This window comes from Centroberyx gerrardi, chromosome 19 (assembly GCF_048128805.1).
Source record: "Centroberyx gerrardi isolate f3 chromosome 19, fCenGer3.hap1.cur.20231027, whole genome shotgun sequence".
NCBI classification, from domain to species: domain Eukaryota; kingdom Metazoa; phylum Chordata; class Actinopteri; order Beryciformes; family Berycidae; genus Centroberyx; species Centroberyx gerrardi.
In genome coordinates this window covers 15,267,184-15,285,667 of record NC_136015.1, presented here as the reverse complement: position 1 = coordinate 15,285,667, position 18,484 = coordinate 15,267,184, and the positions used below count along the sequence as shown (strand labels likewise).

Sequence of the window (18,484 nt, the reverse complement as noted above, 5' to 3'; positions counted from 1 at the left end):
AGGATATAGGGAAACACATGCTTACACATATACACAAAACAGAGCAGGTAGGCAGACGTACAGAGCAAGAGAGATCAAGATAGATAATGCTTAATAATCTTCAAATGATGCAACTTTTTTCAACCTGTATACGCCAATCAACATGAGGGAAAAGGGGGGGGGGGGGGGGGGGGGGGGGGGGGGGCTGGTGGTTTCAGTTCTACCAGCTGAAAAATGAAGAGGAGGGGACAGGAGGTGAGAGGAGAGAGGGAGGAGGAGAGGCCAACCAGTGGTCAAAGAGAGGCAAGGAGAGACATTTGAATAGAAGCAAGGAGAGGAGTTTTGGGTGGGGGTGTAATGTACTCCCCCCTGCACCCAGCCTGATAAAGTTTGGCTTACATGGCAAATAAAAAATGAATTACTTTTAGTTCATCTGTAACTTATATATGTGTGTGTGTGTCTTGTCCAATTTCCTCCCTTTCCATACAAGCCAAAAACTAGACATCCACACTCTCTGTGCCTTTGCTGTGGTTTTCAAACCATGGCAGGTGGGGAACAGTTCACCTCATGAGAGGCAACTAAGAGGCAGACTCGGACTAATAAAAAACAACATAAAAGACTTGATGATGTTTCATTGCTCACATTTTTTAGATTTATTAAGTGAGATAAACATAAAAATGTTGAACTCGGCGATAAGTTCCACAGCGCTGCCCCAGCAATGTGTTGCCAGCTGGTTGCATCTGAATTAGTGGCAGTCTGCAACACAGGAGGGTGAGATAACACCTCAAACATATTGAGATGGAGGTTTTTTAAATATTTCCCAAAAGGTACTGGCGCAAATCACATCAATCAACGTTATTTTCGTGTCTGGGAGGACTCTGGAGAATCCGTTAGCAGCCACAGTCATAGGCCAAAAGACTCTCATAACAGCTCATAAACAAGTTCATGAAGCAGGCTATTTCTCCCTAGATGTGTTTGCAACACTGGGACTGTAGGTTACACCAGTGATCTTCACACTTTTTCTCTGGGGGCATCAATTTTCAAATCCAATTTCAGGTGACCCAAAGCATAATTTAGGTTTAATAAGCTATTGTCAAGGCATGTCTAAGCAAATTTACCCTGATATTAACCTACACCTTTGATAACCTTTGAAACAAATTAATCTAGAGTCTTTTGGGAACACATCTTCTTATTTGTGGGACTCAATATTTGGTTCGAGAGGATGGGAGACGAGGAGAGGAGAAGGAGGAGGGGAGAGGAGAGGAAAAGAGAGGAGGGGAGAGGAGAAAAGGTGAGGAAAGGAAAGGACAGCAGAGGGCAGGAGAGGGGAAGAGAGGAGAGCAAGAGAGGTGTCATGGTGTTTTGGGGAGGGAGGCGGTGTCAGGTCACGCAGAAGGGAGGTAAAGAGACAGGAGACAAGAGAGGAATGGGGAGAAAAGAGGAGCAGAAAGGGCAATTGGGGTGACAAGTGGAGCCAGGAGAGAGGAGGCAGAGATGAGAGGCGCTCAGGACGGCGAGGTGGGGAGGAGAGGAAAAGGAGAGGTGGAGAATTAGGGGCAAGGGGGGGAGATGAGAGTTGACAGGAGAAGAGAGGTGGAAAGGAGGATGAGAGGAGTGGAGAGAGAGAGAGACGAGGGAAGAGGGAGCCATCAGGGGGATTCATGGGGAAGGAGAGAGGTGGGAGAGAAAGAGAGAGACGGAGACAGAGAGAGAGATTGAGAAAGACAGGGAAGGACAGACTGAGCGAGACGAGCACAGAGGAACTTAAAGGGACAAAGTTTAGTATGCCTTTTCACTGGCTTCTGTCTTTCTCTGACAGTAGCTACCAATACATCGATCTAAATGTAATTATGAGAATACTGAAATTAAAACTTGGGCCATGTAAACAACTTAATCCAATGGTGCTTTGACTGAGGTCATATTGGGAGCGTTCACTCTAGGATTAAAATGTGTGGAGTACTGTGATACTAGCCGCAGTATGGGAGGATTGTTTGGAGATGTGAACACCATACGCCCAGTAAGCCTGTCCATCTGAATTCTCACGAGTTGCACAGCTTGCCCAGTAAATCAGAGTGTCAATTTTTAGTGCTACTGTCTTTTTTTTTTATAGCCAGCCTCAACGTCTTAAATCTGGACAAATTGCAGGATTATTACATGGGAATAACTGAAATAGAGAACCGAGGAGAAATGCGATCGCAGTTCGTGATACGAGGGCGATGACTGACATCGCAGTTGCCTATAGGGGAAAAGGCGCATGACAATTTATTCAATCAACACACAGTATGCAAGATTGCATTAAGACTGGTATATTACGATAATCTTATGCATGTAAACAGCTTAATCACATTACTCTTAGCATCAAAGTAAGGTTTATAATTAGATTATAGTATGATAATTAGATTATAGTGTTTATGCGAACAAAGTCACATTCATTATGGATAAAAAACTGAAATGGGTCACTTCCACTCAATTAATAGACACAACTTTAGTACATGCTCAACTTTTTTCACCTTTTTACACGGAGGACCATGACAGAGTGAAGTATAACACTTGATTATGTCATATGCACTAAACAATTGTCCATGGCTTACAGAAACCCTGCATTTGCAGAACATTTTTTTTCAGGAGTGGAGAAAAACTGGTTGATATCCCATTGAATAGTGTTTTGTAGTCCTTGGGCTATGAAACATGTTTCAACATGTGGAAAACAATGTCAGATGTTAATTATAATGAACAGTTGTCATCACTAGAGGAACAATGTTTCTGCAGGCCACTGATGATAGGCAGTGAAGAACATTTCTGTATAAAATTAGATATTTACCAGTCCCACAGCAGATCACCTGTCCAGGTAGAGCCCAAGCCAAACCGCAGGGACCGGGCCAGAGGTTGAGCACCACTGAAGTACGATGCATACTTGGGCCAGGCAGCAGCAAATCAAGTCTACCATCATGAATACATTGTCATTCCCCATACTGAGCCGAGTCCATGTGTCTGTCTGTGTTTATGTGTGTGTATGCATATACATCTTTGTCTGAGTGCATGTGTTTGTGTGTGTATATTTGCGTATATAGTGAGCTGTATTGAATAGCCAGCAGCCTGTATCGGTAGCTAGGGTGCTGAAATCATAATATAATGTAATGTAATAATAATAATACTAGCTCCCTCTCCTTGTTGTTTCCCCTACTCTTTCTCTCTCTCATTCTCTGTCTCTGCTCTGATTACTGCTCTGTCCCGCAGGGTATGCGCACACACACAGGCACACACACACACACACACACACATACACACACACACAGGAGAGCTGGTTTGAGGAGAGGCGGGGAGCCGCCCGGAATTGCAATGGCTTCTGGGTAGAGACGGAGCTAAATGAAAGGAGAGAACAGACAGAATGACGGATAGAAAACCCTGGAGAGAGAGAGAGAGCAAGAGAGAGTGAGGGGAGAGAAGGAGAGAGGAAGAAGACATGAGGAGAGAGATGCAAAAGGGAAAGAGGCAGACAGAGGAGAGAGAGGAGCAGAGGAGAGCAGGGCGAGGGAGAGGCAAATGCAGAGAGGAGAGAGGAAGAAAGAGGGGCGACAAAAAAAAAGAAGAGACAAGAGAGACAGAATGGGTTAGAGAGAAAAGAAAGCAATATTTTATAACAATATAATGGGGTATCCAGTGGGTTTATCATGCAGTTCCTCCCTGTATTCACGGGGAGATAATCTACTGGATGTCTTCATATTAGAGCAGAGGGACTCGCATTGTTTTACATGGAGGGCCAAGAGCTGAAATCTAACTCTGTTAGAGAGCCACAGGCCAAAAATGCTATTTCTCATTGAGAATTTTGAGATGTGACCACAAAGTATTAACTTTTTAGGTCTTAAGCGATCAGAATGCTTCTTAGCATGCACATGAATATTGTAAGCAAATTATCTGAAAAAACACCTCTGATTTTGTTAAAACACATTAAATTACACCAAAATATCAGACTATTCTCTAAAACTTTTTCTCTTGACCCACCGGCCCCAACTGTGGGTGTACAGGCCTTGTATTAGAGCTACTTCTTACTCACACAGATATCAATATACAGTACACTGTGATATTTGGTTTGTCGCACTGTGGTGTTTAGGCAAAAGCTAGTGAGTCGTCTAGGTCTAATATCTCATCGCCATCTGCTGGCTGGGGCGGTCTCTTCAGCCACATGAAGAAGAAAGCTAGCTAGCTTTGTAGCCAAGGTTCTCTGCCATCACCAGCTTAAATTACCCACATGACAATATACATACGCATACAATATTGCACACTGGGTATTTTTCCCATAACAAAACTGTTTCTGTGAGGAACATTATATTGACTAGTTTTACTTTTTATTTCAAGCAAGTAACATGAAAGACTTATCAACTGCCACAGTTAGCATGCTGAATTCAATACATTCAAACATATACTCACTACACTATGCACATATTTTCAGTACTTGTCGGTCAACATGTCACATTCAACCCATACTTGGTACTCCTCCAAGCAGTGGAGAGTACAGTGTAATGAAGATGATCATTGCTGCCCAAAGTAGGGCCTGCAGGCAAAATGTATCCCACCACAAAGCTCTTCCAGGCCCTCCACATGGTTTCAGGGAGTGATAACATTATTTTTGGTGTGTTTTGATGTACTTTGAATATACTTATGTGATTTTGAGATGTTAGGGCCTCAGATGTTAATGCCGGCTTGTTACATTTCTAAATAATCAATGTCCAAGTGTTTTTTTTCTCTTTGGTCCACGGCCCCGCACTCATGTTATATTTCAGCCCTTGGCCGTCCATGTGAAGAAGTCGGTGGAGAAATGCCTTGCGTGTCTGTGAAGAGCACAGTGAGGAGGAGGAGGAGGAGGAGGGAAATTTAGATGAGATAAAGGAAGGGGAGGGAGAGAGAGGGGTGTAGCAGGGTCCTGTTGTGAACACTGATTACTCTCTGCCCACTTCAGATTGATGGAGAGTGACACAGCAAGCATGCACACACATACACACACACACACACACACACACACACACACAGAGATACACAGACACACCATACAAACATACATCCGTGCACACGAATATATACACACAAACACACACACACACACACACACACACACACACAGGACTTCTCTGTCTCTATATACTGATTGATGATGGCTCCACTTACACTTCACACACAACCCAACACTCCAACAGTGTGTGGGTGTGTATGTGTGAATGTGCATTTTATTGTGTGAGGGAGTGTGTGTACACTTCTCTGTATGCATGCATACGTGTGTGTGTGTGTTTGTGTGTGTGTGTGTGAGAGAGAGAGAGAGAGTGTGCGTGTGTGTGTGTGTGTGTGTGTGTGGGGCGGGTCCCACCTGTCTTAATTAGAGCAAGCTATTAAGACAGATTGCCTGATTAAGGAGCATTCCCCCACTGTCTAATGAATAGCCACACACACACAAACGCACACACACACACACACACACACAGATACATGCACACACACAAGTTAGTATGAGGGGAGCTTACCTCTCTAACCCTCCTGACCAAAGATGGGAGGCTTCTGCCTGTGTGGAGAGCCATTCATTAGATAGCAGGTAGATATACTGATTTGTACAATCTCACACATCAGATATCAGGTTGCTGCTGGCTGCTGTATGCGTACAATCTCACATATCACATGTCATCTGGCTGGCCTCTGCTGTGCACAATCTCACAAATGAGATTAAAGCCCTCCAGTATTCATGCTTCACACCACAACATCTTGCGTAGAAGTGGGACTGGGCAGAAACCATTAGTTACCTTGGGGGCTACAATCTTTTTGCACCAGAAATACCTTAGACGAGACAAAATAAATCTTTATCTGCTGACAACAAATTCTATTCAGTTGAGCTACATATTTATGCAAGCATTCTGAGACAAAGCAATAGCATAATACTGTCAACAAATACAAGGTGGGACGGGGGAGCCCCTTGCTTCAGGGGAAACATCAGGTAACTCAGGTTCACTAAATTAGTACACACTGCGCTAACAATTCAAAACAAGTAAACAGGCCTATTGTGTATAATTTCATTTTCAAGGCTAAGTGATCAAAATAAGTGAATATAATTGACAAGGAGTTTGAAGTGAACTAATGGTGGTTACTATAATGTGTAGATTGCTCTTTGTGCTTCATCATAGAGTGTATAGCAACAAGTGGTGGCAAGATTTTTCACTCACCAGAAAGCCATGCCAAAGTCAAGTCTTCCACCAAATTTTATAGAAATTAAGGGAAGTCTAACCAAATGAATGACCCATGATGTTAAGATAGATGTAAATAAACATGGCGCAAAACTTTATCTAAACTATGCTGAATTACTATCTTGGATTTGCAGATTGCACGTGAAAAATGCAAAAAATCTGAGAATCCATGAACTGGAATACCTACATTTTCTTTAGTGCATGCATACAAAGCAGCAATATTTTCTAATCATCAAAACAAAAAACAATTCCTTCCTCAAGCAAACTGGTGTATGGTGAAGTATAAGGCAACATAAAAAAAAATACAAACCCAGGGAAAGATCTAGCTAAACACGTTTAGATTTTAATTTAATGTGAACGTTTTACAGCTGCCTACTTGACTCCTATTTCTAGGAGAGAAACCTACCATGCAAGTCAAGAAATGATGAAGAGGAGATGGTTAGAAAATTCAAAGCTCATGCATGAAAAGATTAATACCTGCTCCATTGAGAATGTCGTTTCATCGGCAGCACTTTGAAGATTCTAATTATGATTTTTTATAGTTTTTGTACTAAATTTGTGAGTGCTCCTACAACATTTCCAAAATAAAACCCTGAGAAATGTACAAATGTGTACAAAGCCTTGGTTTGAATATTATAGAGCACCACATTTTTCATATTGGCTATTAAATATATACCAAAATCTGCTCTTCAGTAATTTCTTGCTTATATGTTTTGCGATTACATTCTACTCCACCACTGAGATGAATAATTAACAAGTTAACATATCAACCGATGTCTCTCCCCCTCTCTCCCTCCCTCCCTCCCTTCCTTCTCTCCTTTCTTCTCTCCCTCCATGTCTCTCCTCCTCTTCATCGATCTTTCCCTCTATGCCTCTTGCCTCCCTCCTTCCCTCTTCATCCTTCTTTGCTTCCTGCCTCTCTCTCTTGCCCATACTGTCAGTGGAATAGCCGGTGTGTATTTCAGTGGAGGAAGAGAGGTGGAGAGAAGGAAGGATGGGAGGGGGGTAGACAGAGAGATGGAGAGAGGGAGAGATGCTCTTTTGGTCTAGTGTATTTAATCAATTATGTTCTCTTGCTCCCTCTGGCTACTTTCCACTTGATATTCCCTCTCTCTCTCTCTCTCTCTCTCTCTCTCTCTCTCTCTCTCTCTCTCTCTCTCACACACACACACACACACACACACACACACACACACACACACACACACACACACACACACAGGTGCACACACACGCACACACTCACTCCTCTCAGTATTTTTTTTCCATCTAACCTAGTTGTAGTTGATTATGGGACCAAAGAGGCCTTTTAAGTTTTTCAGTGTTTACCTGGTAAGACTTCTTCAGAAGTATGATTTTTAAAGTCACAGAAGAATAAGTTGATTAGTGTGAATTTAAGGGGGTTCCCTTCTTTACTGAACCCTTAAGAGTCCCCCTTTATTCCTCATTATTGTTAAGCCTAGAAGCATGAGAATCACTGTTTTTTTAGACCTCAATGTCTCTTGAAGAACGTGGCTATTGTTTTTGACAAATATAATCCTACAGTTAAATACTGTGGAAAGACCATTTCAGTAGCTGTAAGCTGAAAATGGTGTTTTACAGGCTAATTTACCAGGCATGATCTGATGGCTGCTCACTCAATGTATTCTGACATTTTCTGTCATGTTAATTTGGCAGATATTTGATATGAGGGAGTGCTTTTTTTTAAACATTGTCTGAAAGAAACATGGATGCTCCGGCGTTTCCTCCATATTTGTTCAACAGTATCTACTGTACATAAACAACTTTCTCTTACAGCTAGATACCAGAAAACCAATACTAATCTGGGATGTCATCAAGTGAGATCTATGGTCCCAGAGAGCTACTCTCAGCTATTGTAATCTCTTAAGTGCTTTTAGAAGAGACAGTTTGGAAGGACAGTTTAATATCACATACCTTATATGAGTCTACATCAGGCTTTCCAAACTTTGGATCAGAGCCCCTTGTGAGGTCCCTTGATATGAAATGTATTCCCTAGAAATATCCTCTAATCAAACTAAAGTGATCGTTTTATCTCATTGCCATTTTCAAGTGAAATACTACTTCAATAGCTTTTAGACTGTACAGAAACCACTGTGAAAGCCAGGCAGCCTGCCTAGACAGTTGTCACTGTCAAACTCACAAGAGCAGATTCCTGTCATCCTAAAGAATGAGTTTTTTGTTTTTGTTTTTGTTTTCTTACCAATAAACAGGACCTGATGTAACTATTCCCTGTGCCATTATAAAAGGGTGAGTGCCAGGTGAGAAACCTGACTTGGATGCTATAGAAAAGGAGCGCGCGTGAAAGTGGGCATGTCATTGGGTTTATCAAGATTTTTTAAGATTACTTTTTGGGCATTTTTGCCCTTATTCAGTAGTGGAGATAAGCAGGAAAGACTGGGAGAGAGCGAGTGGGATGGCATACGACCAAGGTCACAAAGAAATACCCCAAATTCCTTGCACCTGAGATCTGTTGAAGGTGATGAGATCTACAAACTCTTAGCCCTTTCTCTCTTTGTAAAAAACTTGTCATGACAGCCAGCTGACTGTCTACGGTTTTCACTCCAAACTGTTTGGATAGCAAATCACAAGCGAATCAAGGCTCTAAACTGATATCAAGAGTCTGATCCTTCTGTATTCCCTTCTTTTTTTTGCACAGATACAGCACATATAAACAGAACTAATCTCTGCCTCATTGTAACGAGGATATTCACTGGGAATATCCGATGTATAGATTTAGCTACTGCAGTCATGGATTTCTCAGATTTTTTTTTTTTAGCTTGGCACCAACACAATGTCACGTGCTTCAAAGGCATCCAGCTGTGGCAAGCGTCTCAAATGAGAGTGAAGGAGGATTTGTGGTTTTATGGTTACATTGTAACATCAGAACTGAACAAAGCTACTTTTAAACCTTACATGACTGTTTGTTTGTTTGTTTGTTTGTTTGTTTATAAGTCCTGATTTCTAACTGGGTCATTTGAAGGCAACCTATTTATTCAATCCATTTATTATGCCAATGTAAGACGTAAATGGATTGTTCAAACGTTGCTTAGATGGGGCAGTAAATAGTTGTGTTGGTTTCAGTTCTGCTGTAAGTCTTTAGCAATTTAGCAATGGGTAGTTTCAGTCAAGCATTCTGTTGGATAGAAGACGCTTTCCAGCTGTGCTGATGACTCCCATAAAGCATGGATAGCCTTGCTTAATTGGTTGCTATGGTAACTCTTATGGTAATGAGGGAGATCGTCAATGATCTTTCTTGTTTTCTTCTGTTTTTAATTCTTAAGTATGTGTGCTGCATGGAAGAAAACTTTTCAGATGTGTTGATTGTACTCGACTGCACCCTGTGCATATCTACATCATCCTCGCACCCATAATCACAGAGAAGAACACCCTCTCAGGCCATGGTATAAAAACAAAATAATCACTGAAGCCCATCTGAACACTATCTATATTCCCTCAGAGCTACTCTAAAGTGCTTTTAGAGCAGATACCTTGGGAGGACACTTAAGCATCACAGACAGAAGCCATCAGCGTAGATGAATGATTTAATAATGCATTACAGATTGTCCACATGGATATCAGTGCGGAAAATCAACCAATTTTTTTCCAGTCCCTGAGAAGTTGATATTTTTTAGAGGTAGGAGGTTTCTCCTGGGCACTTAGGATATAATTTTAAGCTTTATTTATCCACAGAAGGGTTTTTCTCAGCACACAATCTTTTTCAGCACCACCCTGTTTCACTGCTAGTGTTTTCCACCAAGCAGCTCCACTGAAATGCCTTGCTCAAGAGCATCTCAACAGTAGTTGTTGAGGGAAGGCAGAGCGTAGGGGAGAGCGGTTTTCCAGCTACTTTGGGGATCCAAACCCTTTGACCAGCATGTTTCTCTAACCTTCAGGCTACTGCCGCACTTAGTCCTATAGAAAGATTTATCTAATTATACCTTCATCCTGCGGCTCTGAGTTGTTAAGTGCTTCTCGAGCAAGCGGTCTGGAAGATATTTTAACGTCACACACATAGGCTATCAGTATAGATTTATGATTTAATTCCTGTTTTAATATTGGAACAGATTGAATATGCACACACTCTACCCTTAATGATGCACTCTGGGTAATGATGTCATAGCAGGAAGTGAATTAAGGGCTGTAAATATGAATAATATGAGAGAGACAGAGAGAGTGCATAGAGGCGACCGAGAGGGGGAAAGAGGAGGGAGCAGGAGAGGGAGAAAAAGAGATGAGAGGAAAAGAAAGAAAGACAGACCTAGAAACAGAGAGCTAGCAAGAGCTGCAATCAGATGGCACTGAGTTTCTAGTTTCAGATGAAATGCTCATCTTTTTATAGATGCACTGTTTCTAGCCTTTTCAGCCTGCATCAGATGACAATGGGTTTTTCTCGATGCACACAGCCCATCTTGGGTACTTGTGAGGTACTTGCTGCCGTTGCTACTCGTCTCGCTCTATGCCTGTTATCATTACTAAGTTAGCATCCTACCATTTTACAGTCTGTGCACAGCAGAGACAGACACAATTCTAGAAGTTTACATTACATTAAGTTTAGATGGGAATCTACGGTTGGGGGACATGTAGCAATACAAACTGTAATCGGTTTATTTCAGATTAATTCATCGTAGTCCTTTTCTTCTTCACATTATTTTTGATTTTTTCATATTTAACATGCTGTCATATACAATAATCTTTTTTTTTTTTCAGATCTATTTTGATAAATAGATTGTCTGTTGACATTTCAAATGTTTCGTGGTAATCCAGGGACTCAGCTGTCAGTGATTATTATCCAGCAGAATGTTCCAATATCTCATCTCCAGCCCTTTCCATCTCATTTACTGTCCGGTTTCTCTCCCAGCTAATACAAAGAGTCATTCAACATCGATTTGCAGTGTTGTACTCAATTTAAAAATTTGAATATGTAGTCAATTTCAATAGTCATTCTGAATATGATTTACAAGGTTGAGACTGGTATTTGAGAATGTATAATACATCATTTATTGGTATAGATAGAGGAGGGATATGGAAAATCTCGACTGTCCCCTCTCTTTCTCTCTCTCTCCCACCATGAAGTACATATATTGTGCACATTGCCAATGCCGCATGAATTGAATTGATTGAACAACTACAATGATCCAAACCAAATAAATTCGGCATATACACTGCTATTATAATAATGTATAATAATGTTGTTTGTTTCCCTTAATGTGCGACAAAAATCAGAAAATCTTTCTCTCTGCCCCTCTCAGTAATTATGGCATTGGCACGGTGCCTACTGAGAACTTTTCTCTTTGATTCATGTTGCTCCGTTGTCTTATTGCGCGTGCTCAACGTGTGTGTGTGTGTCGGTGTGTGTGTGTGTGTGTGTATGTGTGCGTGACTAATAGCAGACATCAGAGAATCCTACTGATCTAGGGCACAAGGTGACCCTCTCCCTTTCTCCCTCTCTCTCTGTCTTTCTCCCTCTCTCTCTCTTGTTCTCTCTCTCTTTCCCTCTTTCTCTCTCTCTCTCTCTCTCTCTCTCTCTCACACACACACGCACACACACACACACACACGTGCGCGCGCACAAAGACACACCTAAAACACCTGCTCAGCATTCTTGTGTTCCCTGCAACGGTGCTCCACTTTTATTCCTTTAACAGATTATACCGTTGTTACATATTAGAGGGTATCAGTGTTGGGTACTGGCATTGTAGTGTGTGTGTGTGTGTGTGTGTGTGTGTGTGTGTGTCTGATATTAATGGACTGCGAAGGTTAACAGCGGGGGTTTATGGAAGGAGACAGGTGAACATGAGAGGGCAGTCCACTTCATGCTCTACATTATTTTGTGTGTGTGTCTCCCTCTGTCTTAAATGTAATTGTCAAGGTGAGATGACCAAAAAAAAAGTACTCTATGCTTACTGTTAGATAGAAGTCACTGCAAAACACGGCACAGAAATGTTTAAGAGGAAACAAACTGCACCTGTTGGTTAGTGTTACGAGATGAATGTGCCATACATCAAATGACAGATGTATGGAAAGAGATTAGTGCCAGCAGAGATTGTGTCTGAACTGCATTAATTTGAAGCTGTCTGGGCATAAGGGTCTTTTGTTCCCCGAGTGTTGACTGGAAAGCAGTCGCCTTCTCTAAGTCTGCCAACAATGAGCTAACACTCTTCACTTAGCCAACCATAAGTCATGTGGCACTGTGCCTTGTTCATCTTCATAGCCAATTAGCGAGTCTTTTTCTCCCCACTCAGTGAAAGAGTTGTGAATTGGGTTCTATCTACTAGTACTGGGCTGCAGAGAAGGCTCAATACATCAGCATGCTACCTTTCAGACAGCTAGTATTGTTTCAAAGCAGTGTAGCCTACTGCAGCCTGGCAATTATATTTGGATATTAAACAGCGGTAGTGTAGCATATCACATAATCTCTGCAGTAAGAGATGCAACACTATGTTTTTGTTTTAATTTTGGAAGAAATGTAAATAATTTTGCTGCGCAGCACTCTAGTAGCAGCTATGGGCCACATATTCATATGTTTTTAGACAACAGTCATGATGTTTATTAACCTGAAACAAATGACAAGATTTGCATATCAGTGAATATACAGTAAGTCCCTTGTGCCGGGATGTCTGTCTCAGGAAGCTGAATCTGAATTAACAAAATTGAATTTGAATTGGGAAAGTTACAGCTAAAAGTTAAAATCAATAATAATCACATTCAATTTCAAGCCATTGCATTCAATTTTAAATTGTTGAATGCATGTATTAAACAAATCCATTTTCAGTTTTTTTTTATTGAACGTTTCAATATAAACATGACAAATTCAAATTGTTGTAATTCAAATCTCTGGTGGCACTAATCTCTTTCCATACAGATGTTCTAACAGATATAGTGAATGTAAAAGGTAGACTGAAACAACAGATGATGTACCATCTGCACTTGGTGGTGGCAGTGATTATAACCGGAGGGTTACTGGTTCAAATCCCCTGACCAACTGGGGAAATCTTGGCAGGAAAAATAAATGAGAAATGTTGTCCCTTCCTTCATTAAGTAGTGTTGAGCTGCTCAGCGGCCGACAGCAGCAGACTGCAGTTGTACTGGGAAGTTCACTGTGTGTGTGTGTGTGTGTGTGTGGTGAAATCCTGACACTGTAACTCAATCTGTGTCATTATGGACAGAGTAGACTTTGTTCTCACTCCATTCCTGACAGCAGCTGCACACACTCCAAGGTGTGCTTTCACCCGACATACACACACACACACACACACACACACACACAGGCCAAAGGGATAAAGTAGAATAAGAGTAGAGTAATAAGAGTAAACTAAGCCTAAAGGACAGTGATAACTTCTAATGACACTTTTACTGCTGCATTTCTCTTTCTCTGTGTCTCTCTCACTCACTCACTCACTCACACACACATGTTGAGTTATCCCTCTCCTTTAGGCTGATTTCAGTATTTTAGTATCTGTTGTCACAACACTTTCACAGCTGTAATAAGTTGTTTTACAGTCTGGCTTTGGTCTTTTACAGAAGAGCTATATTGTTCCTTTGCTTCCAAGACAAATGTTCTGTGTGTGTGTGTGTGCATACATGAATGTGTGTGTCTGTGTGTGTGTGCGTGTGTGTGCAGGTACTATTGGTTATCGAGCAGCTCCACTGCAGCAGTTGGAGGTTGAGTTGCCAGGTCTAAAGGTTAAAGAAATCGTATGGAGCGTGAACGGGGGACAGTCCAAACCGCATTTGCTCCTCAGTTACTCCAGTGGAGCTGCTCAATGCTGCCCAATAGAAAAAGACTGTGGGTTGTACTGGGCAGCTCCCAGGTGTGAAAGTGTGTAACTGAATACATGTGAAGCAGGACACTGGTGGAAAAAAGCAAACATTCTTTGGGTATAAAGGTTAGAAAAGTGTGTGTGTGTGCCATATCTTGCTAACTTTCTCTCTGTCTTCTTCTCAGGTTGTCAGGCAGTAATGTCCCCTCTCCCATCGTTAGCAACAAGAACTGGCTCCGTCTACATTTTGTAACTGATAGCAACCACCGTTACCGTGGTTTCAGCGCACATTACCAAGGTAAGACTCGGCTACTATTGACGCACTATAGAAACACAGACGTCTTCACACACACCCACACACACACACACACACACACACACGCACGCACACACTCTATATATATACAAACCTCTCTGTGTTTCTTAATGACAGTTATTTTCAGGGTTCTGTTCTTGCTTCTTTGCCATTTTTCCTGCCTTTTTATTTTTCCCTCTTTCTTTCTGCTTTGCTTTTTTTTTTTTCTTTCCAACTGACTGTTTTATCCCATCATCTTGCCTCTAACTCGCTTTAATTACGCTTGTTGACTCCAATCTCCCTGTCTCTTCTCTTACTACCATTTCTCTCTGGGTGTCTCTGTCTCTCTCGCTGTCTATTTCCCTCTCTCCTGCTCTTTCGTTTTCTCTCTGGTAACTGCTCACAGACAGAGCTAGATTTCTTTGACACAGACCCTAACTGGTGGAAAACATTTAGAAATTCATTTGGCTCTGTCCCTGTCTCCCAACAGTGATAATGAGAGCTGAATGTCTGGAACAACTGCACAGACACAGACTGGAACAGTGATGGGTTTTATTTTACACTTTACTTGTTTCTCTTATACTCTCCTGTTCTCTTTTAGCCTCAAATCTCTTCTTGATCCTCTCCTAAAAAGGCTGTGTAGTTGTAAACACTTTTGAGTGTAGTTTGGCACAACACACACTTCTGCTAATTTTTAACACAATGTGTAAATGGCAGATTATGTGGACACTATATTATTATTTACATCTTGACTTGAAAAGTAGTAAAACACAAACTACCCTCAAACGTGTTGGAAATGACAGTCTTTTAAGGTTGTGCTTCTCTATATTATTCTCTTCTTTCCTCTTCTCTATTCCTCTCTCTTCCCATCTTTTCACAGATATTTTCTTCTCTTTTCAGCTCACATCTTTATCTATTTTCCTCAATCTCTTCTTGTCACTGGTCTTCTCTCTCCCTGTCTCTGTACATTTCTGTAATATTGTGGGTGCCTTGGACAGTAATTATGGCTATTTTTTCCCATTCCTCTCAAACTTGTTTGACCTGGTCTTCATCTTTCTTCAGACAGACAAGACACATAGAAAGTTACCAGGGTTTCCCTACATAACACTTAAGCTGCTGAGACACTGGCAACTTGTAATACAGAAATGAGCAGATAATGAGGATTGATAATGAGGACCAAATCAATGTAAAAAATATTATTCATAATTTCAGTTGTGTTTTTTTTTAACCCCCTGATGTAAAATATAATGAATTTAATAGGATTTGTATCTTTTTTGCATTTGATCTCTGAATGTATTAATGTAGTAATGTATCAGCTCTAAGAATGAATCAATTAATCAGTGTGTTTCACCTGTCTGGGGGTTTTAAATTGATTTATTTTTCAGTCTTAAATGTTGTTTTATGTTCTTAGAGAGATTTCAACCCCTACTTCCAGTGTAAATCCTACCGGAGTGGCAATGTTACCACCTAAGCTTCTGTTAAAGTCAGGAAAACCCCATGCGGGCCCACAGTACAGGAATCAGAGAGTGCTACAGACATAAAGCCCTTTTCGGACAGGATTAGTTCACGGGACAGAGTCTGATATGTAATTGTCACAAGACATCTGTGATGACCAATATATATGGAATGAGAGAAATCTGCAGTGTTTCTTAAAATAATGATGGCAGATAATGTGTACCTACTGTAATTTGTGCAAGGCAACAGAAGGTAAAAATAATTGTTGCTAACGCGGGTGTGCACAGTGAGGAAAAATCACTGACATCGTGGATTTAGATGTGACTGAAATGACAGACACTCTTTGGTAATGATTACTTTACCCTGCCTACAGCGGTTAAACTACAGCTGTTCGACGAGGGCGATACACAGGGATCACAGTACTGAAAGCAGAAAAACAGCGAGGTCACAGACACAGAGGAATCACAAAACAGAGAGCGAGGACATAGAGGGATAAAGTACATAAATCATGTATCTTCAAAAATTCAACGTTTCATGAGTTGAGGAAAAAGTGGAGTTCTTGTTTTCCCCTTGTTGCCAATGCGTTCTTGGTATTTTACAACGTGAGAGCAATGGTTTGGCTTGGTCACAGATTCATGGAACATTTTCTACAAGTAGGAGACAATGTCAGGTGTCAACTGTAATATAGAAGACAAAATACAAGGTTTCTTCAGCACTGCATCGATATTTGTATTGGCTGCATGTGTCACTTGCAGGGCTGGTGCCAATTCACAGTCAATTCAGCCAGTAAATTGAAACTGCAATATATTTACAAATGATTTAATACTAATTCTGAAGCATTTCTTAATCTGTGGGTATGACAACCTTAATAGGTTGGATATGACAAACCCTATGATAACTCATGCCAAAAGTTTGATTTTTGAAGAACGATCACTTACTTAATTGATTGAACGGAAAGTGAATTTAGCCCAGGCCTGGCATTTACAATTACAATTACCTTGTGTAAAATGGTTAATGAATTAATCATCTTCATTATTCTTAATATTAACACATACAACATGCAACATATCTCATCCTTCCTCTCCCCTTCCCCCCTCCTCCTTGTCCTCTCCTTTTTCCTCATCTCATCTTTCCCTCCTTCCCTCCCTGCTTCCTCCCCTGCCCTCTCTTCCTCCTCCTCTTCTCGCGGATCCTCTTGTCCTCTCCTTATCTCCCTCTCCTCCCACTGTTTCTCCTTTTGCCTCTCTGAAACATTCTGCCTGATGGATTGACTGACAGCCTGGCCACTCTGCTTGAGATTTGCTGTTAATTGGACTGTAATTGATCTTAATTGGTTTAAAAGTTTAATTACCACGTTAATGAGTGGTGTCAGTCTGATAGGTTAGTTGATTAATTAGTGAAGTTCCTAACAAGGTTGTGATTGATGGCTACGTCCTGTCAGCTGTCAATCATCTCCATTACCTTGTCGGTTCTTGAACGGTGGCAGAAAGGCAGGTTGGGTGGCGATCTGGGAATTAAGTACAGACTAGGAAAGTTGCTATCAATATAAACCCTACTTGCTGATTAGAAAGCTTCACACATCGCTCCAAAAAAATGTCGTACAATAATTTAATAGTACAGCTCAATAAACTGAACCCACCAGATTTATTCTCGCAGAACAGTCATTGGTTCTCTGAATTGTCATGTCATATCGGCCTGCGTGCGCCGCATGAAACCGGCTCCACACTTGTCTCTGAGAAAATGAATTCATCTTTTAAAATTACTCCACTACATTTTATAGGAAATGCGTGTCAACAGTGTCAGTAAGCAGTGAGGAAAGATCAATACTCCACGGCAACTCTCACTGCAACTGATGCCTGCCCCGTTGACAACGTTGCTGCGGTTGCATTGTCAGTAGCAACACCGGCAACATTCCAGTGATGAAAGGGGATGGATTATGTATTAACTATCGATTTCATACCTTGTGGATGTGTACAACCACTGGGAAAGAATGGAAACCACGTACAAATGAAATCCTTTAAACTTGCAAGTGTTGAAATGAAATATTAGTGGAATAATTCACTTCAAAAGATTCTACTCTTTTGCATGTTATACTGCTTTCTTACCATGTAGGCCTACTTTGCTGTACTTTATATCAGAATTCTTAGGATACCCATTGACTCCACTTTATTCTGAAAAAAAAGTCTTAATTATATTCCTCTTTTTTTTTAACTTTATTTTACCGTAATTCCACTTCATAGTCCTTTACCATATGTCCCTCTTTACTACATTCTACTGGTCTCTGGGACAATAAATTATAACGGCAAAGCTCTTGGGCAGGGTTAGTTTAGTTTAGTGGCACACACTGCTTGAAAACAATTCCAAATTTGTCTCTGAGAGAATAAATAAACAAATCTGCTTTGGCAGGTTTAGTTTAGTTTATAAGACACTGCTATGAGACCTCAGAGAGAGAAGATTGGCTGTAGGTGCTGCCAGCTTGCTGGACTGACTGTGTGCGCGCGCGTGTGTGTGTGTGTGTGTATGTGTGTGTGTGTGTGTGTGTGTTATAGGTCAGCCTCTTGGCTCATTTAAAAACATCTCTTTCTTCTGCTGCCCAAATTATGAAGCTATAAATTAATAATAATCTCATAATGATTTATATGTAAGTATGCAGAGAGAGAGAGAGAGAGAGAGAGAAACAGAGTATATGGGGACAGAGAGAACAACAGAGAGAGGGGGGAAGAGGCAAAACAGAGATAGAAAGAGCTATC

The 18,484-nt window shown here is 41.1% G+C and overlaps 1 protein-coding gene across 1 annotated transcript in view; it reads left to right on the top strand.

Moving 5' to 3' along the window:
* LOC139920124 (CUB and sushi domain-containing protein 3-like) overlaps positions 1–18,484 on the top strand; it is a 371,750-nt gene that overhangs the window by 209,026 nt on the left and 144,240 nt on the right. Inside the window, exon 6 of the mRNA XM_071910054.2 lies at positions 14,170–14,282. Coding sequence (XP_071766155.2) covers positions 14,170–14,282 — 113 coding nt within the window. The remainder of the gene's footprint in view (positions 1–14,169; positions 14,283–18,484) is intronic.